The 24,244-nt window shown below is 33.7% G+C and overlaps 1 protein-coding gene across 20 annotated transcripts in view; it reads left to right on the top strand.

Moving 5' to 3' along the window:
• The window catches only part of BCAS3 (BCAS3 microtubule associated cell migration factor), a 726,008-nt gene that overhangs the window by 339,308 nt on the left and 362,456 nt on the right, over positions 1 to 24,244 (top strand). For 15 of the 20 annotated variants that reach the window (XR_013177676.1, XM_077165017.1, XM_077165014.1 and 12 more), the window contains 2 exons: positions 7,585 to 7,735; positions 20,176 to 20,220. Coding sequence is in view for 19 of the 20 variants with exons in the window: in XM_077165017.1 (XP_077021132.1) it covers positions 7,585 to 7,735; positions 20,176 to 20,220 (196 nt within the window). In the remaining variant the exon portion in view is untranslated. The remainder of the gene's footprint in view (positions 1 to 7,584; positions 7,736 to 20,175; positions 20,221 to 24,244) is intronic. The other 5 variants (XM_077165018.1, XM_077165019.1, XM_077165016.1 and 2 more) reach the window with 1 other exon arrangement.

Genomic DNA, 24,244 nt, shown 5'->3' with positions numbered 1-24,244 from the left:
GGAGCCTTTGTAGAATCTTATATAATGCCCTAGTATTTTAGGATTGGCAGGAATGATTTTGGTTTGGGTTTCGCAAGTTATGATTTAGGAAATTTTAAGAAGGCAAGCAAGAGGAAAGGCATATAATTTCAACACTTTTATTTTTCCTCTTATTGTTTGTATTTAAGAAGAATATATACATACATAACTAAATACACACACACTGGTATTAACTTTAATATTTAGCATACTCTGAAACAGTCAACAATTCCACGATCTTGCTTCAGAAGTTTCATAGCTGGCAGTTTGCCACATTCACATGTTCTCACATCACTCCATTCAGAAGCTAAGAATACCAGCCTGGCAGCTTCTGCAGAAAGGGAAAAGATAAAACAGAAAGAAGTCTAGCTTTGTAGCCACATTACCTGGGAGTTGCTGCTGATGTCTTTTCCACAAATGTCCAAGTTTGTCAAAGCCCAGTAAATCTTGGAAAGTTTATTTTCCTTGTAGCATCTGTGTTTTATAATGGGTCTTTTAATTTGTTTTTACTTTGTCTGCAGGGATTTCTTTTGTCCGGAGTTTTCAGACTCTGTCTTTTTTTTTTTTCCTGTGGAAGTGAGTCTGTTAATGATGACTGGTTTGGGAATATGCCTCTCTGCAAAGCTGACCTGACAAACTGTTCCTCCAGTGCAGCAACAGAGCCCATTGTTATTTTTTCTATTCACTTTTATCCCCACCTTAATCCATTTTTCCTCTGTGTTTTTATTGTATATGATGCCTGGGAAAATATAACTCAGGACAGTGAATAAATGACAAAATGGCATTTTGATGTTAGCAAAACTTTTAATAAACAGATCACACTGTATCAGTCCCACACGAGGGGTGGTACTATGTGCTAGTATGGAGATTTACAGCTTCTTTTTTCCATAAGTGTACTTGTAGGCACACTTATAGAAAGTACAGTGTATCTGCAGGCACATAGGTGGTTTTCATAAATCCTTTTCAAAGCTGCAAACTTGGTCATGACAGAGACAGAAAGTATGTGGTTGAACCCCAAAAGGAAGAACTCCAGTTTATGTTCTTCCTGGCTTAGTGCTTTAATAACATTAAAAAAAATAATAAAAATAAACAAACATACAACTAAAAGAAAAAAACAAAATATCATAGGTATGTACATCAATAAAAGTTTTAAAAATTACTTTCTTTTTTTAAAAGACTTCCTGCTTTAACTTACTGAAAAACTATTTTATTGGTACTTGGACTCAAAGCCAGTTGAGTGCAAGACCTGTAAGTGACAAATGCCACAAGAATGGATATTTTCACAGTATTTCTGGCACAACCAGACAGTCTTAGAAAATAAGCTTCCAAAATAAGCTTTTCTAATACTTTCATCCCAGTTTTGGATGTTACTCTATATAGATAAACTTTGCATAAAGCTTTTGGGTCTTTATCCAAATCTGTGAGAGCATTGATCATTTAGAGGTTTACTGGTCCTCAGGATAGACAAAATCCTTCTGGGGGAAAATAAAATTCCAAGTACTAATAAAATATGTATATATATATAGTCTTACTCTCTTTCTCTCTCTCTCTCTCTAGAGGTAAATTTAAGTGTTAAATAGGTGGAGGAACTTAATCCACTTCCAAGACTTGGGATACTGCATGTTTCTTCCTACTGAAGCTTATTATATCGAGAGGCTTCAGGTATAATGAACTATACTGGTTAGGAAATTTAGGCTTGATATAAAGCTAAACTAATCATCTGAAAGTCTCTTCTTCAAATTAACAGGTCTAGGTTCCTGGCCAAATCAAAATAATTTCCTGTCATTAGTCAGTCCCTTTTGTTATCTCCTATAATCTCACTTTCCACCTCTACAGAAACTACCCTATTGAAGATTGCTAGCATTAGTAGCTTTTTTCTGAGTTTGCCTTCCTGAACCTTGTCCTTTTTGGCCATTTTATTTTATTTATGCAGTTAGTCTTTCTATGAAACTATATATATTTCTTGTCATGTACCAGGTATAGATATCCAGTAATGCATAAGACAAACACTGCCTCTATCCTCATGAATATAAAATCTACCCAACTTACTTTACTCTCTCAATTCGTCTGGTTTCAGACAGAGGCTACACCATAAACTGACAACAAGTGTAGGAGTGTATCTGAGAATACAATAGCAGACTGAGAGTTATAGATCCAAAGTATCTTGTATGCTGTTAAGGAAGCAGTCCTTTCTCTTGGTGAGCCAGTCAAAGCTTTTATTTCTTGACCAAAAGATTTGGAGCTTCTCAAGGAATCACTTCATTTTTTTTTCCTTTATAATTTCAAGATGTCTAAAATTTACAAACTCTCTGTACCCACCAAAGCAGCAACTTCTCCTTTCTCTTTCTCTCATCTCCTGATATCCTCTAATCTACTTTCTGTTTCCGTGACGGTGCTTGCTGTTTCTAGCTATTTGAAGTAACTGGAATCATACAGTATTTATTATATATCTTGCTTATTTCACTCAGCATAGTTTTCAAGGCTTATCCATGTGATAGCATGTATCTTTATTTCATCTTCATTTGTATTATTAATTATTCATATCACCATATCATTTTCACTCATCATTCAAGCATCACTTCATTTTCCTAGATTGTTCATCCTATCTGTAAGGTTCAGTGATCTCTAAATCTTTATTGTTCCCTTGCAGAACAGTATAGTAAGTTCCTACTACTCTGTTTCAATTGAAAGTCCTAACAAAACTGTGAAATCATTTAATTTTCTCATCGCTTTCCATTTATACACCCTTTATTCTGGTTAGAGAGTCCTCCCTATTGCTCACATATGTGTCATACTTTACACCTCTATACGCTTCTTGTTAATTTTCATGCTTAGAAATTCCTTCTCTCCTACTCTTATCCGCATTGCCCATCTTTTTTTTTTTTGCCATGTAAATTTTTTATTAATTAAAAAATTAACAACAAATAAACAAAACAATAACATAACATTCCATTCAACATATATAATCAGTAATTCTTAATATCATCACATAGTTGCATATTCATCATTTCTTAGAACATTTGCATCGATTTAGAAAAAGAAATAAAAAGACAACAGAAAAAGAAATAAAATGACAATAGAGAAAAAAAAGTTATACATACCATACCCCTTACCCCTCGCTTTCATTTACCACTAGCATTTCAAACTAAATTTATTTTAGCATTTGTTTCCCCTATTACTTATTTTTATTCCATATGTTCTACTCTTTTGTTAATATGGTAGATAAAAGGAGCACAAGACACAAGGTTTTCACATTCACAGAGTCACATTGTGAAAGCTATATCATTGTTCAATCATCATCAAGAAACATGGCTATTGGAACACAGCTCTACCTTTTCAGGCAGTTCCCTCCAGCTTCTCCAGTACATCTTGAACAACAAGGTGATATCTACTTAATGCATAAGAATAACCTCCAGGATAACCTCTCGACTCTGTTTGGAATCTCTCAGCCATTGACAGTCTCATTTCACTCTTTGCCCTTTTGGTCGAGAAGGTTCTCTCAATCCCTTGATGTTAATTCTCAGCTCATTCTTGGGTTTTTCTCAGTCCCTTGATGCTGAGTCTCAGCTCGTTCCAGGATCTCTGTCCCATGTTGCCAGGAAGGTCCACACCCCTGGGAGTCATGTCCCATGCAGAGAGGGGGTAGGTGGTGAGACTGCTCGTCATGTTGGCTGGAGGGAGAGGCCACATCTGAGCAACAAAAGAGGCTCTCTTGGGGGTGACTCTTAGGCCTAAATTTTAAGTAGAGTTGACCTATCCTTTGTGGGGTTAAGTTTCATATGAACAAACCCCAAGACTGGGGGCTCAGCCTGTAGCTTTGGTTGTCCACACTGCTTGTGAGAATATCAAGAATTTGACTTGGGGAAGTTGAATTTCTCCCCGCTCTCACCATTCCCTGAAGGGGGCTTCGCATTGCCCATCTTTTAAAGCCTAGCTCAAGTTCCCTCTCCTCCACAAGCCCTTCTCCAATTAATTGTTCCTATGACCACTTATCTTTAGTGTGGTAATTCGCCCATAATTATTCCTTTTTTGCGTGTACTAGAATGTAAGCTTCGTAGTGACAAGGAATGCAGTCCCTCACAAGTTATAATCATAGGCTAAGGCACTCAACAAATATTGGTCTACCAGTTGTGAACTTCCTGTGGTATACATGGTACTTGAATTTCATTACCTGTTGACATATTTAATGTTACAGTCCAGTTCCATATCTAAGTTAGTATTAACATAGTTGTCTAATGGTGAATCTTGTGACTATTGACATCTGTATTGGCTTTGAGTGCAAAAATAAATCACCTTGACGTAAGAAAATTTACAGTGAAAATCTTGAAGAATTCCATCCCGTTCATTCAAGTATCCAAATTGCTTGTTTCAGTTCACTGATACTTATTATTCCTAAATTTTACGAAACATGCTTCCATGACATGTAGAGTTTGTATTAATCTGTATGTTAACTCCCTCTAAACCAAACTGGTCATCATGGATAAAAATATAGTCATCTTGAATGGCATAACTGTATGGCAAATTTTCTGTTACTCTTCTGTGTATATCAAGCACATTGTAATGGGATTCGTCATTCTTCTCTTTCTTCATATTTCCTACAAGGTTTATGTTCTATAGATGTAGCTGTTATTGTCTAATTTTTTGAACAGGCGAAAGTGTCCAGTACATATAGTAAATGCTGTATTCTGTTATCCCTTCTGCAGGTGTGAAACAGTTCTGTTAATATTAAATGCATTTGATTTGGAAATTGAAGAAATACGGAGATAAAGATTCATTTTATTTTCTTGAATTTCTCATCTTTCCCTTTGTTTTGCTAAAGGAGTATTTATCAAAATTTTTTATAATGTCACAGAGTAAAGTAAAAAGGTAGATTTGTGTACAAGGTAGAAGTAGCATTTGTTTAAGCCATTATCCTAACTCTGAAGGTATCTTCATATTTTATGACTTTTTAAAAAGGAAATCTTGCCTTACTTCTACCTCTGAAGCTATCATTAGCTACTGTCTTTGAAAATTCTCCCTCTATACTGCATTGGTACTACTGGTACATTTACCAATGTCTTTATGACATCTTGATGAATGTCTTTCATGATGTCTTTTGAAAATAAGATATTAAGAACTCTTTTTTTTTAATTCTCTTATTCTCTGTGTAAATTTGCCTCAATTCAAGTCAGTAAAATGTTTATCTGTGTGTGTTTATTGAGTCTCTTATTTATAAAAGACCACAATTATTGCTAAATATCTCATTGAAGTAGATAATTTAACAATGATTAGGTCAATAAGATATTCTCTGTGTGGAAGAATTGTTGGATCATAAACACTGCACTCATTTATAACATATTAAATGAAGTAATTATAAAGTTTCTCTGTAAGTATATGAATAAATAAGATTTATACTAATCAAGAAAATGTAATATTGGCGAAAGGATAGATGCATAGATCAGTGGAACAGAATTCAAAAGTACCTCCACATACATATGGTCAATTGACTTTCTTTTAATCAAAGTTTTTATAGTTTTATTAATCTTCTGGTGAAAAATATGCACAATTACTGCACAAGTCACTGAAGACTCCTTCTGTTAACCAATCTCCAGCTCACTTTTTACAAGTAACAACATTGGCTTTTGCAGCCCCCCTTTCTTCATTCTGTTATTGTATTCCTTTTATTGTTTTCTTGAGGTGTTTTTGTTTTCATGCAAACTGTATCTTGGGTTGTTTTTTTTTTAATTTCACAGTCTAAGGAATTTAAAATCATGGTGAACCAGTTGTCTTGCCACCACCAAAACGGTTTCCAAATCCAAATACCATGATTCAAATGGTGTAATTTTGGCTAGTTTTTCCTAAATTTCTGTCTTAGGTACTGTTGCCTTCCCAAAGTGAAGGACATCAATGATCACATGTTTCCACTGAGGTAGTCGGTTGGTCATGCACTTCATGATAGCCAGTGATCCTCAGGTAGCCAGGGAGGAAAAGAGTTGGCTGGCTGACTTTTGACAAAGGTGTAAAGGCACATCAATGGAAAAGAATAATCTGTTTAATGAAAAAGTGATGGAACAATTGGATATCCATATTCAAATACAATGAACCTCCAAAGCACAGCTAACTCCATATACAAAGATTAACTTAAAATGGATCATAGTCTGCTCTTGCCTCTTCTATTATACTAGCCAAGACAATTAGACAATTAAAAAAAGAAGTCCAGACTGGAAAAATAAGTAAAACTTTCTGTATTCAAGGTTGACAGGATTTTGTACATAGAAAATCTTAAGGACTCAGTAAGAATTGAGTTCAGCAAGTCTCTAGGATATAAGGTCAATATAGAAAAATTTGTCATTGGGCACATCAGTTAAATGGAAAACATTAAAGTAAGCCTGGGTCCTTCCTTGTCTGAGTCTTCAGATATCACAGTATTGGAGTAATAGACATTATAGGTAATATTTTGAGAGCACTGGATAAAAACCAGCGGAAAAAAATGTGTAGGCCCATATTTGTAAGTATGTGGTAAACTTTAGTTAAACCTTAGGGACTGTTGTTTCACTTGCTTGTGTATATGACCACTATTATATTTAAAAAGTAGTCTTTTGAGTCGCATCTCATAAGTTGCTAAGAAAAAACCAATTCAAACCTAAATATAAAATATTAAACCTTAACATTTCTAGAAGAAGTCCTAGGAGAAAAGTTTTGTGACCTTTGGTTAGGCAAATAGTTCTTCAGTTCAACACGACAAGTACAAAAGAAACAAATATATTTTTGCTCCTTAAAAGTCTGGTAAGAGAATATAAAGAAAAGCTGCATGCAGGAAGACATATTTCCAAATTATCTATCTGACAAAGAACTTGTATCTTAAACATATGAAGAGCTTTCAAAACTCAACAGTAAGATCGAGAAATAAATTCTTTTAAGACGAACTTTTATTTCACAGTTTATTTTCCCGGTTATTAGTGATCCATATTGACTATCCTTTTTATTTTTGATATATATGTCTAGCACAAAATAAAGTGAAAATTTTTGTGTTTTTAAATATTATAATGGGAAATAGTGGGAGTTAGAAAGAAGCAACTTTTTTTTCCTTGATTTTTTGGTCAGTTTCATCCTGTATCTCTCATGCTTCTGCTCTTTGGATACTCATCTTTGTATCTTTTGTTTCTTTTGCCTTCAGAACCCTCAGATATGGCTGCCTCCCTGCTTACTTTTGATCTTCCCATTTTATTTTTCCCTTACTATACACTATTTCCTTGTAGCACTATTAAATTATAATTAATTATAAATTAATTATTTGTATGCCTATGTAATGTCTATCCAACTCTATAACCTCCACATCCCCTCCCCGAAGACTAAATTCTCTACAATCAAGTTATACCTTGAATCTTGGTATATATAGAATCAAGTTTTACCTTGAATTATTAGTGTTGCCAGACTTCTTTGGTTCCTTCCCATCCTTATACCTGTATTTCTCTTAGGATCAATTCTTCCTTAGATACCTTTCTTAAATGATTTGTGGAGTCTGTTCAAAGCCTATCAGAGATAGGGAAGCTTCCATTGGTGGGACTTAATTTTGTCTCTTTGTAGGGAAACTGAACAGCCAAGACTCCTACAACAATTTTACCAACAACAACCCTGGCAACCCCCGGCTCTCTCCTCTCCCCAGCTTGATGGTAGTGATGCCTCTTGCACAAATCAAGCAGCCAATGACATTGGGGACCATCACCAAAAGAACAGGGTAAGGCCTCAGGCTTGATAATTTCTTAACAGCTCTGTTAGAGGATTGTGTGCCTAAAAATAAAACATACTTTTTCTTTTCATGCTTTTAATTATGTTCTTCATTTCCAGCCCATATGAGACTTCATATCAGGAGACCTAAGTACAAAGTATGAAACTTGCACAAACATACTTACACACAACCATGTACACATACATCAGAAAAACAAAGCAATGACAAGTTGTGAAAACTAATAAAGCTAATACAAACCAGATCCATCTACTCAGTCCTGTACTTTCTGTCTTGTGTCTTTTGCCTAAAAGTGCAGTTTCGTGATCATGAGGACATGTTCTGGATTCATAATGGTTCCCAAATTTTGTCTGCATGAATAGTAAGGAGAGAACTTTGGGTGATGAATGTATTTCTAATACTTTGTAAAAATGTGGGTAAAATTTACATATGGTCCTCTGTCATCAGTATCAGGATAATATGATATTATGGGTGGTGTTTAAAAGCCGAAGTCGTCAGTTTTACTAAAGAGTTATAACATCCTTGAAGAAACTCTGAAAATCCAGTTTGAACTAGAAAATATATGTCTGTAGACAGCTGATCTGTTTTCCTCATTGAGCAATCCTCAGGGTTAGCCGAAGTTGAAATGGAACTCTTAGAATTCTGTTAATGTGGTAATGAGAAAACTCTGTCTTGTCTCCAAAAAATCTTAAGGGTCTTTCTAATGAAAGAAGCAGAATAAATTTCTTGGTTACTATATCAGTATGTTTTAATATTGTGCTAGGTCCTAAAGTCTTTACAGAAGTTACTTTAGTGAGTAGAAATACTCATTCACGGGAACGAGGTGTAGAAGTACTCATTGATAGGGATGAACTCCAGTTTTCAGTATAACACAGAAATTAACCCTCTTCTTTTCCTAGGTGAAGTGCTTTTATATAAAATGTTCCTGTTTCTTTATAGAAATATAAACTGAGTTTTATGGCATTTTTTTTGGGGAGGGGGGTGGGGAATACAGCAAACCTAGGCCATTTTTTGGTACAGATCATTTGGCCTGTATACCTTTTCTTTAATTATAGCCTTGAAACTGTGTTCTGTAGAAATGTAATTTAAAATTTAATTTAAAAAAAATTAAAAAGTGCTTTAATTTTTTTAGGGAATTTATAGGTTTATAGGAAAAAGTCATATATAAAATGCAGAGTTTCCATATGTCACCCTATTATTAATAATACCTTATATTAGTGTTAAAATTTTTATCCTAATAATATATATATAACCTAAAATTTCCCCTTTTACCGCATTCAAATGTATAATTCAGTGCTATTAATATATTCAATATACTTGAATTTTGACTCCCTATCCTCTTTTAATTACTTTATTTTAAAATAAGCTGAATAAGAATAGCTATGAATAGTGAAGAGATTATGTCCTTATATTTACATATTCTTATGTTTACAGTTAGCTCATATTTTCTTTGTGTGACAGTAAACTTGTCTAATGTAGAATCAAATAAAAGTGAGGCTTAAATCTTGAATCATAGTTTAAAAAATATCTTTCACTCACAGAAATCATTCAGTACATAATTGTATCTTCTTGATTCAACCCAGCTTTGTACAATTCTACAAAGCACTTAGGAATTTTTGACTGTTTTCCTGAATATAAGTGAAAGAATAACCAGAATGGATCCTCTGAAATTTAATTTTACATTCAGAGTGAGGGGAATTATAAGAAGGAAGTTGAAAAGGCTCCTGGGAACATGAAGGCATATTCTGTTTTGTTGTTATTATTTTTCTTAAACAGAAGAGCAATGCTACTTTTATAATGTAAAGTATTAGATTACTTTTTCTAATTAGCTCCTGGAAATATAGCTCTAAGATAGTGATTGAAGTTTTATAATATAATAGTAGAACTTTTATTTCGAAGCATTGAAAGGGAAGGTTGGTATGTGTAACTAAAAGTGAAATGGTTGGTCTTAAGTTAAAAAATGTTCAATGTAGTTGATGCAGCATAGAGGTTCATTATATTATTGTTTCTACTTTTGTATATTTTAAAAATTTTCCAATAATATAGAGGTAAAATCTCTTTCATTCTGTTTCACGCTAACACTGGAGAAACAATTGAGTATCTGGTGTCCTCCTGAGATAGCTTTTCTTTTTTAAAACTTACTATTCTCACCTTTTTGAACCCCCTCATGGACTATTAAACAGTTACTTTTAATGAATGAAATGCTGTGACATTGAGTTTTTCTATAGGCTTTGAAATTAATATTAGTGCAAGATATATGTATCATATTGTTGAATAGGCTTTTAACTCGATCTCAAACCATTTTATTTCTCCAAGTATTTAAGTTCCTTTTAGTGTGTTCTGTGTCAAAGTATTTAAAGAGAGTAATTCATATTTGCCCCACGAGTACTTGGTTAAATTTTTTATTTTTACATAATTTCACATTTACAGAAAAAGTTGTAAGGGTAGTAAAAGAATTCCTTACACCTAGATTTTCCAAATATTAGCACTTTTAACATATTCACTTTATCATTCTTATCTCCCTCTGTCTCCATACATAACACGTACACACACACACACATCATTTTTCTCCTAATTCTTTTGGAGTAAATCATAGACATAATGTCCCCTTATTCCTGGAGACAAGGACGTTCTCTTATATAACCAAGATACGATTATCAACAGAAGAGGTCTTAAAACTATTTTTTTCATATAATTTTTGTCTGTAATGAATTTTCTACTTATGCAGAGCTTTAATATCCTACAAATTACTCCACCTACTATTGTTTTTTTCTCTTCAAATTAACACATATTACTGTGATTAATAAACTCTTTGATGACAGTGATTATAATTTATACTTGAGCATTATATTATGTAAAACTTAATACCCTTATCACAGTTTCAGAAAGAATTGTTGATTGTACCCAGAAGTTGCTTTTGTGACTTTCCTTATCTTTTTTTTAACTGTAATTCACCCAAATATTTGATCATAGAGTTTCTAGAATAAAATTTGTGGTTTTATTATTTGAAAATTTAGTAATTTCTTTAAAATATGTATCTGTGCCTTGTCAAAAGTAGAATTTGTTTTGAGAGAATAAAATTTGCTCCCTGGGGCTAGCAACGGTGGCTCAGTGGCAGAGTTCTCGCCTGCTGTGCCAGAGACCCAGGTTCAGTTCCTGATGCCTGCCCATGTAAATAAAAATAAATAAAGAAAGAAAGCACAGTTAAAAAAAATACTCCTTGAATTTCTATTTTTGACATATGATGAGTTTTGAAACAAATCCCCAGGCAATATAGCATTTTATCCTATTAGATTTTTTTTTCCTTTTGCGTGGGCAGGTACTGGGAATCAAACCCAGATCTCTGGCATGGCAGGCGAGAATTCTGCCATGGAGCCACCGTCCCACCACCCCCTATTAGATTTTAAAGATTATAGTTGTTTCATTTTTATTTTTTAACATTTTACTGTGACCAATTCTTGAGACTGCAGTTAGTTAATTTGCATTAATTGTTTCCATTAAATTTTATTATATTTACTGAGAAACTTGATTGCTACATTTTGATTACCAGGGTCATGGATAAATAGGGTCTGCATTTTCCAGTTCTCTTTTCATTATCTTGAAAATTCTTACTCTAAATTTGCTTCTTTGAAACTCATTTCCTGGTATTTTAAATATAAAATTAACGTAAGTTGTATAACATGATAGAAAGAGAACATAGAACTGACCCATTTTAATGATGGCTTCCCCTCCCTTCCCCCACATGGGCAAGCACCGGAAACTGAACCTGGGTCTCTGGCATGGCAGGTGAGAATTCTGCTACTGAGCTACCATTGCACCACCCAGAACTGACCCATTTTAGACATGTAAAATCTATGAATGCTTCCAGTATACCTTATAATTTATATAATAAAATTACATACTTAGTTTAGATCAGCTTTTATTTGGTCTATGTCCTAGATATTTGGCATACAGGCATAAAACATTATATTTCTAGTGCATTGATTTCTAAGGAATGTCTAGGATCTGATATTTAAATACACAAATTAAGATGGAAGCCTCGACACAGACCTTCAGGGAACAAAATGTGTGCTTATCATATTTAGCATCTGCCCTCTTATTTTTTGGAAGTGCATGTCCCTAAACGCCTGTGTAGTGTAACATTTAAACAGGACAGAGACCATCTGTCTCACTCTAAGACATGCACGAGGCCAGTAGAACTACGAATGGCAAAAGACAGATGTATTAACACCTTCTTGTACAGTACCTTGAAGCAGCAGTTGAAAGAAATAAGCCTCTTTTGGCAACAGCTGCTGCTTAACCCCATGACAATATACGTTGATGAAGGCAGCAGGAAGTGCTAGAAATCATTTGGCTTCAAAAATCACTGCAATCTCCCATTCATATAGAATCCAGTCTTGGCTGATTTACCACCTCCATTATGTTTTTATTGTATATGAATAAGAATAGCTCTCCTCATCTATTAAAAGTAAAACTAGGTGATAAGGAACTGCTCCATGTGTTGGATGTTAGGTTTATGTTATTAGGAATTTATTAAGCAGTATTTCATAGATGTTTGATTTAATCAGTGAACCAAGTGAGTGATAAAGCTTTAAAATACTTTCTATATAAGAATTTGCAAAACCAAATTTTTCATTAGGATGCTTATTTTTTTCTGTTTCAAATATAGAATTATAAATATTCATACATTATATTTTGTGGACACAGTAGGGAACAGTACATTTCAGGAACAGATCAGAACAGTTTCATGGGAATAAAAAATAAAGAAATTGGGAATGAAGTTACTTCCTTGCCCTTAATTGTTTTAGTGAAGTAAGCATAAGATGATTTGCTGTTTTCTCAATTGAGTTTCCTTTTCCTCATGTGGTAGCAACTCTCCCCTATAACACCCCACCACCCCTTCTTTATTACCTTCTTTGTAAGCCATCACAGGTAGGTTTTTGAAACCTTGGGCCCCACCCTTGAGAAGTAGGTTGGGTAATGGAGTAGAAAGAACATTGAATTAGGAGTCTGAACCCCTCTTTTCATCTTGGTTCTGCTACCTACTACCAGTGCATCCTAAGTAACAAGGGCTCAGTTTCCTCATCTGAAAAATACAAGTTTATATATATCGATTATGATCTTTCCAGTTTTACAGTATTATGAGTCCCCCCCAAGTCTTTGATTCCATTACCTTTCTAAGCCTCACTTTTGTGCCAAAGGCCAGCACTGAGTGAGAGTTTCATGTGGAAAATGTAAAAATAGAATTGAAACATTTATTAATAACCATTTATTTGAACATCGCTAGTTGACATTCATAGACCAAATCTACCATTACAACTTGCTGAATGAATAAAGGGATGGTCCTCTTTGGCTTATCTGAGCAGTTGGGTCTGAGTCCCAAACCTTACAGGCAAAGTTTTGAGAATTAAATGGGCAAAATATGGAGAAAAACCCATCAGATATAATAGCAGAAAGTAATTCCCCATCTTACAGCCCTGCCTTATATCTGTTCTTGATAGCTAAGCTTCAAATGTTTGGATCCAGCTATTAAATAATAGACAAATACATTTGCATTAGAATGTGTATGGATATATCTACATGTGCAACATAATTAACATAATTCCCACTTTTTATACTTAGAGTTTTTTTTGTTTTCTTTTTTTTACATGGGCAGGCACTGGGAATCGAACCCGGGTCCTCTGGCATGGTAGGCAAGTATTCTTGCCTGCTGAGCCACTGTGGCCTGCCCTACTTAGAGTATTTTTAACTGTACTAAAAGTCAAAAGGCCTAAGAGTCTATTGAATTTTGACATAATCTTATGCCATGCTGGTCTCCTTTCTTATACATCTGGCAGAATTTGAATATTATTTGTGTTTTTCTGATGAAAATATTCTACATGTTGAGTTTGTAATATAAATTTACATGTTGAGTATGTTTCAAATTCAACAATTTGTTCATCTGTTTTGCCCTCAGTTTACCCTATATAACAATAGTTTGAAAACCAACATGGCCATAGGTCTCCTTAGTAGGGAACAATTAAAATTTAATTAATGACCAGTTAAAGGCAGAACCTGAAATGGTATGAGGAATAGTTTACTCATATAAATGTGGGAAATGTGAGTCCACTTCAGTTACTCTTAACAGAAGGCACGCCAAATGTAGCAGAATTCTTAGAATTCATTTTTAGAAAACTGCGGCTTTGTTTTAATGTTTTACATAATGTTATATGGCTTTTACTGTAGCTTTTCTTTATTCTTATATTTACCATTTATATGGGCTCATTCTGATGTCTGTTAAGTGGTAGTATCTGAATTCTCATAGGACATGATCGATTGAAAAATAGGATAGCCAAAGTGTGTTTATTTAATTTGCCTCTTAGACTACCGCTATTTCTTTATTTCTTTAGCTCTGAAGATTATTGAAGACTTGTTAATACTTTCTAGCAGTCAAGTGAAGTGATAAGGGGACTTGAGTGTGTTCAAGTCAAATCTAGTTTACTTTTTCTTACATTTAAAAAATCATGAAATTTGTCTTGCTTTCAACTGGTAAGACCACAGATTTTGTTGTACAATGTTTTTCTATGTGACATTCAACAAAATGAACCAGAGTTTAAAGACTTAAATAGCATTAATGGTATGATATAAAACATAATTCCTTCCTATATTCTGAGAGTCTCCAGAAGAAATCCTTTAAATAACAACGGCCATGGGTAGTTCATTCGTAGAATTCTTGCCTGCCGTGTAGTGACCCACATTTGATTCCTGACCCATATACCCAAAAACAAACAAGCAACAAAAACAACACAAACCAATGGCCAAATCATTTCACAGTGGCCTATAAATAAGTCTATCATAGATATTTGGTTTTTAGTTTCCTGACCGATTCTTAAAGTTTTAAGGATCTTTTAGTAATTTGGCTGATAAGGAGCATGATTAAGACAAAGTGAACAGGTTTTGTGTGGCAGAGTTATTACGCCTGCTAAAACTTACTTATACCGTCTTTAATTCAACATACAATATATTGAATACAATTTATATTTTTATATATATATAAAATATAAAAACTTATACCGTCTTTAATTCAATATGCACGCCTACTCACATAATCTTTTCCCTCTTCTCCCCACCCCTATTCCACTCCAGTACAAAACTACAGCTGTTTAACAGGAAAACACCAGCAGTTCCACAGCAACACTAAGGGTAAATAATGGGGGGTGGGACAAGAGTTAAGGGGAGGTTTGTGTTTCCTATTTGGTGAGGGTGTTTTTATTGGTATCTTTCACCAATAAGCAATGAAATTACCTAAAACCTAAAACTGAGAGTTTGGACTGTGGACTTTCTGCATTATACCTGATGCCTAATAAATGCAGGCGGCTGAAGGATGCTTTGACTGAGAAGTAGATTGGCAAACAATGGTGTATACATATGATCACATATTGTGCTGCAACAAAAAGAAACAAAATTGTGAGGCATACAACGATGAGAATAAACCTGTGGGACATTTGGTGAGGCAAAATAAGCCAGAAACAGAAGAGCAATTATTGTATGGTCTCCTTTAGAAAATTCTTATAAGAAAACAGGGGCCTAGATTGTAAGCTCTTATAGCAGTCACATTTAGACCAGAGTGGAATTATTATTTCTGGATTTTAAGAGACTGTTTTGTATATGTATAATGGGTATTTCAATCTACTCAATTTATTTTAACCTTTATTCCCCCTATTATTTGTTTATTTCTTTTACTTATCTGCCCGTACTGTAAATATATTTTTTACTCATCTGTCCATACTGTAAATAAAAGGAGCATCAGACACAAGGTTTTCACAATCACACAGTCACACTGTGAAAGCTATATCATTATACGATCATCTTCAAGAAACTTGGCTACTGGAACACACCTTTACAGGTTCAGGTATTTCTCTGTAGCCGCTCTAATACACCATAAACTAAAAAAGGGGATATCTATATAATGCATAAGAACAACCCCCAGGACAACCTCTTGAACTCTTTTTGAAATCTCTCAGCCACTGACACTTTATTTTGTTTCGTTTCTCTCCTATCCCTTATGGTCAAGAATCTTATCCTACCTATAGGTATGTCTAAGAGTTACTTCTGGAGGACCTCTTGTTGCTCAGATGTAGCCTCACTCCTCTAAGCCCAACTCTGCAAGTGAAATCATTGCCCTCTCTGCTCCCTGGGACATGACATCCAGGGTTGAAAGTCTCCCTGGTGGTGTGGGAGATGACTCCCAGAGATGAGTCTGGCCCTGGCACGATGGGATCAGCAATGCCGTCCTGACTAAAAGGGGGAAAAGAAGTGTAACAAATAAGGTATCAGTGGCTGAGAGAATTAAAATAGAGTGAAGAGGCTACTCTGGAGATTGTACTTTCGCAGGCTTCAGTTAGATCTTGCTACCTATCATAACTTGCCAAACCCCAACCAAAACCATTCCAGCCAATCCTAAAGAACACCTAGAGCAATATATAAGATTCCACAAAGGTTCCATACACTAGGGTAACTTTCCAGAAACCTACAACCTCCAGATGGGTTCCTGGACCAGATAAGTCCTGAACCCTAAAGGGGCCAGCCTTACCAGAACATCTGCTAGTTCCATCTCTTTGCCCCTTATTATTGACAGCCCTACCAACCTAAAAAAGTTAGAATGGGTATAGGCCAAATGCCCCTAAAGATGGAGAAAGACCAAAGGTGTTGGTGGAGTTATAAGAGAAGGTAGGGTTTAACTAATGGGTACGATTGCAGAATCATTATATTGATACTTCTTTTAGTCTCAAGTATCTTCAAGCAGTTAGAAGTAAAAGCCTAAAATTGTGCAGTTGTAACCCATACTAAACTCTGAAATCTATTCTACATCTAATTGTTGTGCTGTGCTTTGAAATTTATTGCTTTTTTGTTATTTTGTCATTTTTCACAAAAAGAAAACAAAAAAGTTGATTTTGATGATAAAAAAATATTTATTCCTTCTAGCTTCCAATGTCATGGAGCATTTCTGAGTCACACAAGTGAAATTAGAAATAATAAAATGAAATTAGTCATACAAATGAAATTAAAAATAAAAATACATTAACTTTTAACTCACACATTGGGTTACATTGTGAATAGTGAGAACATTATTGTCTTTAAGCTGGACAATGCTGTTGTTCAGTGGAGGCCTGTTTATTATACTGCATTTTGGGACAGTGGTGCAGTGATTTCCCTTTGTTGGTAACGTGTTATTGCCTGTGCTTCAGGAATTTGTTTTGTTTTAAGTTTGCGTATCATTTGTTTGGTTAACATGTTTCCTTTTCGTATTTAAGGAAACCTAGACCTGGTTTTTACTAGCTCTAGGGTGGAGACCCATCAGCCAGTCTTTTGAAATGTTAACCGCTTCAAGGTTTTGCTTGATTTTCGTTTGGATGGTTGATTACTTGGTGTCAATAGAAAAACCTTTCAATTACTAAGGATTAAGATCAAATACCAAATTGTTGTGGATGATGAATGAAGATGGTTAATAGTACAAATACAAGAATGTTCTTTCATGAATTTGGAACTAATGTATGTCATACTATAAGGTGTTAATAATGGGGAAAATGTGGGGAAAAATACACCTAATGGAAACTATGGAGTATAGTTAACAGCAATATTTTAATGTTCTTCCACCATTTGTAGCAATGGTACCACACCAATGCTAAGTGTCAATAATAAGGGAGTATCATAGGCATGGGTTTTTTCTTTTTGGAGATATAAAAATGTTTTAAAATTGATTGTGGCAATGAAAACACAACTCTGGTTTTACTGAGAGCCATTGATTGTACAGTTTGGATGGATTATATGGTGCATGGATAAAACTGTTCAGAAAAAAATTTAAATTGTTCACAGAAAATCAGCAGTATCCTTATATTGAGGATGAGATGGGAAGTAGTCCATAGTAGGTGTAATATACATTAAAGAGCAGCTCAAGCCTAGACATTAGAGAGCCCCAGCTCTTCTGTCAAAATCATTTGGGCAATTTAGTTATTTTGGTTGTCCTGCCTAGAGAAATAAAATTAAAGGAAGATGGTACTATTTGTTAACAAAGACCTCTTCATTTTAGTGACATTTGTGGGTCAGGTAGTAATGATGTGAACCATTAGTTTTCTGATAATTTCTGCAGTTATTTAAATTGGTGTTTTTCAAAGTGCAAAGTGAGCTCTGGTAGCATTTGTATCCTATATAATTGGTGAGTCATGAGATCAGATAAGGGAATTGGATTGTGAGCAGCATTTCTTTTCTCTTCAATGAAATAGAATAGAATAAAATGCAATTTTGCCACTGGTTCTGCAGATCAGTAACATTGGCATTACCTAGGAGCCTGTTAAAAACCTAGAATTTCAGGTCCCACCCAGACCTACTTCAGTAGAATATGTATTAATCTGCATTTTAATAAAATCCTCACAATAATATTTGCAAAACATGGAAAAAGAAAGTATTAAAATTTATTATAGAGGACACATTTGTTAAATTGTCCATTCAGTTGTATTTTTGCATCTTCTTGTACATACCAGGTTATTCTGTAAAATGTATTTCTGTCAGTCAGGCATTGTCAAAAAAGTTTGAAATCCATTGTTCTAAATGAGATGATGACCTTTTCTTAGTGGTGGGCTTACCATTAACTGTGAGAACACATCAGTGCTTTGCATTGACTGAAGTTTCTATTCTTTTCTAATTTCACTTCTCCTACCTTACTTTTTCGTCTAATTATTATCTCCTATATTCTGTGTTCTATTCTTTTACTTTCTGTGCTTCAAGCCTCAAAATTGTACTCTATCGTGAAAATATTTCAAGTTGCGATGTGTGATTAAAGTATTCATCTCACTGTGAGGTTAATGTTAATTAGCAGGATTTAAGAAAAAAAAATTCAGGCACCAAATTTGAAGAAGGAAATACTCAAGCTTTCTCTGTGTCCTTTCCTCCTCCTTTTGTTATGTCTTACAAATGTCAGATGCTGCAGAAACATTTTATTTCCAGTGTAACTAAATCAGTAAATCTTTGTATGCAAATATGCATAGCACTTCTTAAGTGCTATGAACAGAATTTTAAGAAGAAATATATGTAATATCAACCTCTGCTTTTGTATCCACAACAAATAACTGTGGCTTTAGTTTACTGTATTTCAAACTAGCCCAGTACAAGCCATGTAGAGGAAGCTCTTGTCTATTAGGAGGTGTACTGATTTCCTGGAATGTGCCCCAAAATGGAGAAAAATGGTATTACTTGTATTTTTTAACTTTTTTATTGTAAAATATAACATACATACAAAGCAAAGAAAGAAAAAAGCAATAATTTTCAAAGCACACTTCAACATGCAGCTACAGAACATATCCCAGAATTTGTCATGGGCTACTATTCTATCATCTCAGATTTTTCCTTCTAGCTGCTCCAAAACACTGGAAGCTAGATGGAATATTAATATAGTGATTCAGCAGCCATACTTATTTGTTAATTCCGTTTTCTCTGTTATACTTCCTCCCTCTCCTTTTATCCCTCTCCCACTCTATAGGGATCCTTGGGGAATGCCCATTCTGACTCTTTCCTGCTGAGAAGGGGTGTACACACTGAAGGGCAGGGAGATGCAATCAATTGATAATCCTGAAGAGGCTGGTCCTTCTGGGTTTCAGAATTTACCTGATCTAGAAACCCTTTGGGAGGTATATGTTCCCAGGAAAGCAAATCAAGTGCATGAAACCTTTCAAGAGTCTCAGTTCGAGCCTCAGGTGCTTTTAAGAGACTACAGGAGTGATGTTGATTGGGGGTTAGCAAACTATGGCCATTAGCACTATCTAACTGCCTCTTTACTATTGGCCATGGCATGCATTTCTAGTTTCCCCCCTATATCCCTCTACTATTGATTCCTTGTTTATTATTGAACCATTGACATAGTTCATGTGAGAACTAATTAGCAGCTGTATAAGAAACATTGTCAAATGACTGAAAGGGGTGTATAATTCTATGTATCCCAATGATTAAATTTATGATTATAAAAAAGGACTGTTTGTGTTTGGTATTTGTTTCTTTGGCCAGCAAGATTCAGTTCAATTTACTATAAATGAGGAGTTTTAAGTTTTCCTTCAACGGCTCTGAGAGTGCAAACAGAGAACAACAAACAATGCTGTGTCTAATTTTATTCAGACCTTTTTAGCTAGTTTTACACAATTCACATCCAGTCACACATCTATTAGTACTGACCTCATTCTTTCCGCTCTCTGATTATTCCATTTAACTTATACTTTATGTTAAAGGGCCTCAGCAATGAATTACATTTTATTTTAACTTAGGAAGTCTTCAGGGATATCTACAGTATATTAATTTTTTGTTATTTTTATCTCTTCTTTTAACAGTATGATATACACTGTATTTGTTAATGTTAAATAAGTTTTCCTCTAATTTTTGTGCATTTTCCCCCCTTTTCCATGAAGGCCTTATCTGTTTGGAGTGGGATGTTTTTCCATAAAAGCTCCATGGTGAGTCCCTGTTCAGTCCCGCATGTCTAAATTCCTTTGCTCTACTCTCAAAATGTAACTCTTGTTTTGTAGTTTTGTCTTCAGTTGCATGGCCTAATCCACAGATAGAGGCACCAAATTACTGAATAATTGGTTGGTGGACATAAATGTTGATTTTTAAGCTTTTAAAAAAACATTTTTCTTGGTTTTATCTGACTTTTTCTTGAAAAGTCAAAAAAAAATCAGTATTTTAAAAACAGAAAAACAGTAATCCCATTATAATGCTCATGTACATGACAAGACAAGTTTAAAACTTTGAGATTTATAGTGGTAAAATCTCCTTCCATACCAAATTTAGCATTTGAGAACATGATTTATTTGAAATACAGGTATTTGTAACATACACAAAAAATGCTCTGTAAACTGTTTTACTGCATTTTATTTGCTCTCAAAGGGAAAACGGTATTTAAGGAGCTGCATAATAAGAAAGTTTATATTTCACATAAAAACTCCTAAGCAATATCATATTATGAATTATTAGCATCTACTCGCCATAACTGATCAGATATTTCGTAAATTCTACTATGACAGTGCGTGGAATACAGCTGTCCGTCTTAGATGTGATGGTCATAGTTGTTTATATAAAATACTTTTATGTAAAGGTGTTTTATGCAATAGAATTATAAGAGCCTAGTATAATATATTTAGCAGAATGATTAAAAATCTAGGTTCTGGATTCAGTCTTCTGGGTATCAAATCCCAGCTCGCATGCTCACTAGTTAGATGATTGTAGATAATTTTCTAAAATCTTTCTGTTTCTTGGTTTCTTTATTTATTAATGGGGTTAGTAGCAGCACCTACTTCATGGGCTCATTGTAGGAATTAAATGAACTTAGAACAGTGCCTGGCCCATGGTATGTGTTCAATAAATGTTAACTACTACTTCTATTTTTTATTACTTTTATTGTTCAAGGGGAAACTGGTTTTCATGTTTCAAAACATTTTTGAAAAGGAGCCTCTTTAAGGTCATATTTTTTGTTGTTGTTTTCTTTAATTAGAGAAGTAGGTTTACAGAAAAATCATGCAGAATATACGGAGTTCCCATATAGCACTCCCTCAAATTAACACCTTGTATTAGTGTGGTACATTGCTTACAATTGATGAAAGATATTATAATTGTACTATTAACTATAGTTCATGGTTTATATTAGGGTTCCTGGCTTCTGTTGTGTAGCCCTATGGATTTTTTAATTTTGTTTCTTGATTCTAATAATATATATACAACCTAAAATTTCCCCTATTAACCATATTCCAATATATAATTTAGTGCTGTTAATTATGTTCACAATGCGCTACCATTGCTTTTAAGAGTACATGAGACAAAAAGAAGTTTGGAGCAATGCAAGGTATATCAATTTTATAATTTTAGTCAAAATACTTAAAAGAGTTAGGCACTTCTGTGTGTAGTTCTCATAACTGCTACAGGAAATTGTTCACACTGTCCTCATTATACTAGTGAATCGAAAATCCAACCTTTTATCTCTTGGACAAAAAAAAGCTTCAAATGGTTCTTTAAAGAAGATTATAATATGACACAAACTAATTTTAGTGTTCATATGCCACAAGACCATCTGAAATTTCATTATCATATAAGAATAGGATGACATAAAAGAATCTGACATAGAAGTTTCCTCTTTGCTATGCAGCATCATAACTAAGAAACAGATGGCAAAACAAGTTCAGGGTATAAATGAATACAAATTTTGTGTAAGGCAATTTAATCTTAATTCTTTTTGTTAACCAGATTTCTACTAAGTTGAACAAATAAAATTCATGGATCTTACTTATGAACTTACACCAAGCAATTTTTAAATGTCACATTCACCATATAACAAAATTTTTTTGTAGACTAAACTTAGAATTAAATTCCATTTTAGGATAAACTCTTTATTATAAGTACAAAGAAAGGAGTTTTATTATGTTAATAAAGATAGAAGTTTCAGCATGGAAATAAAGATGTCGTAACAAATGTTGTATGTTAACTAGGAAAAGTCCATTCCTTCTACAGCTTACATGCTCCTTGAATTTAAGCAAAAGCACTTGTCAACCAGAAATGATTTGAGGTTGAAACAAGATTAAAAGAGCCAGATTAAAGAAAGGGATATATGAAATATAGTAGACTTTTAAATCATTGCCTGTCTTTTAGAAGACTGTTTTGTGGTTTTTTTGATGCTGTGGTTAGCTCACAAGAAACTCGTTTTTAGTCACTTATACTAGACTAAAAAATCCTCCTTTAAAATACATTACATTACTAGTGGTGCATGTTTTTTCCATTAAGATCTTAATGAAACCTCAAATTAAGGCAGCAGAATGAATATATATTTGACAACTTCTTCCATGTTGTTTATGAGATCCTTTGTTTTAATAGTTTTTGCTATGTTTCCATGATATTTGCCATTCAACCTGAGAATGTTAGTTACTCCTCTGAAATAAAACATTATGCTAAATAAATATGTTTATAGTACTTCCAGTTGTAGAGTAATATGTAGGTATATTTAGAATGAGAAGGAAATTTTTACATTTCCTCTTAAAATGTAATTTTCCTATACATTTTTTATTAGTTTCAAGTTTCAACATTTATACTTACCTAAGATTTTGCTTCTGGTGGATCACAATTTCTACTAATTCTTCATTATTCATTAAACTGGTTTAGTTCTTTAGATGCATGCAGTTTCCAATGAGTAAGTTTTAAGATAGTATCTTTCCTTTTGATGCAAAAGTGAGAAAAGCTTACTGGAAAGTTAACTATGCAGGCTGCCTTTGACATTTTTGTCATTTTAGATGTTCCCCCGCAATGTGTCCTTTAGGTTAGTTTAACTAGTATGTTTGAGTTTAAACGACTGTATATAAAATGTATAAAAATTACATATGTAGCATAGATTTTTGAATATAAAAATTTTAATTCACATGAATTTTTTAGCTCAGTTTTACTTTCATTGTTACATGTAAGTGACATGTTTCTGACCTCCTAATGTACTTATCATATTGTGCTTAACCTACTTTTATTTTTTAATTGCTTATAAGAAAAAAATAAATACCTAACAGTACAGGCAAAAGCAGTCCATTTCAATATATCTCAGTAATAAAGCATCTTGGTATTAAATAAAGTTAATTTACTAAGAATTAAAATTATATTAATTAAATTATTTAAATTTTAGTTGGTACTCTCTAAGGATGTTTGGTCTGTATCTGAATAATTCATTTAGAGTAATTTCATTCTCTTGCGAATATTTAAACGTTTTGTAATTTCATTTTTTGGAAGGTAAGATTTGTTTGGAGATGTGAGTCTTTTCTTATTTGCCAAGTTAGCATATATCAGATCTTTAAGAGTGATTTGTGAGTGTATCTTATTAGGTAGCTTGTTAATGTCGTTAATTATTTTAAATAAAATCCGTTTAGTTTCCCTCCTTTGCTCTAAGTTTAGAAAAATAAAATTGAGAGAGATAACTTCTAAATTCCTTTTAAAAAGCTTAACCACAGTGAAGAGCATAAAGACACTTTTCTTGTTTAATATAAAGACATTATACCACTAATACTCTGTATTTTAGAAAAGGGTAAAGAAGCAGTGCTTCTATCTCATCTTAGTTTCTTCCATATTTGTATCTTCAGCAAGGCATAGGCTAGCCACTACTTTTCATGTTACCTACAGATATACCATATACATCTTATTCTATGTTATATAGTTAAAATTATCCAGATAATATTTCCTATAATTTTTAAGCCGAGCTCATTAGAGTTTTACATTTTTCTTTCTGTTTACAGTTGAGTGTGCAGAAAAAAATGGGCAAGAGAAATTTAACATGTTAATCTGATTGGATTATATATTACAGCTAAAGTCAGTGCGGAAAAAAAAGGAGACCTAAAATGGTCTTTGTAAATATTTTTAAAGACATAATATTGTTAATATCCCTATTAATTATAATGTCAGTGATTCTCATCTTATGGTTCAGATGGTTAAGGCTTTCCTCATGAGAAATGAAAAAGA

Source organism: Tamandua tetradactyla, chromosome 6, assembly GCF_023851605.1.
Source record: "Tamandua tetradactyla isolate mTamTet1 chromosome 6, mTamTet1.pri, whole genome shotgun sequence".
Classification (NCBI taxonomy): Eukaryota; Metazoa; Chordata; class Mammalia; order Pilosa; family Myrmecophagidae; genus Tamandua; species Tamandua tetradactyla.
This window is presented reverse-complemented; position numbering and strand designations above follow the sequence as displayed.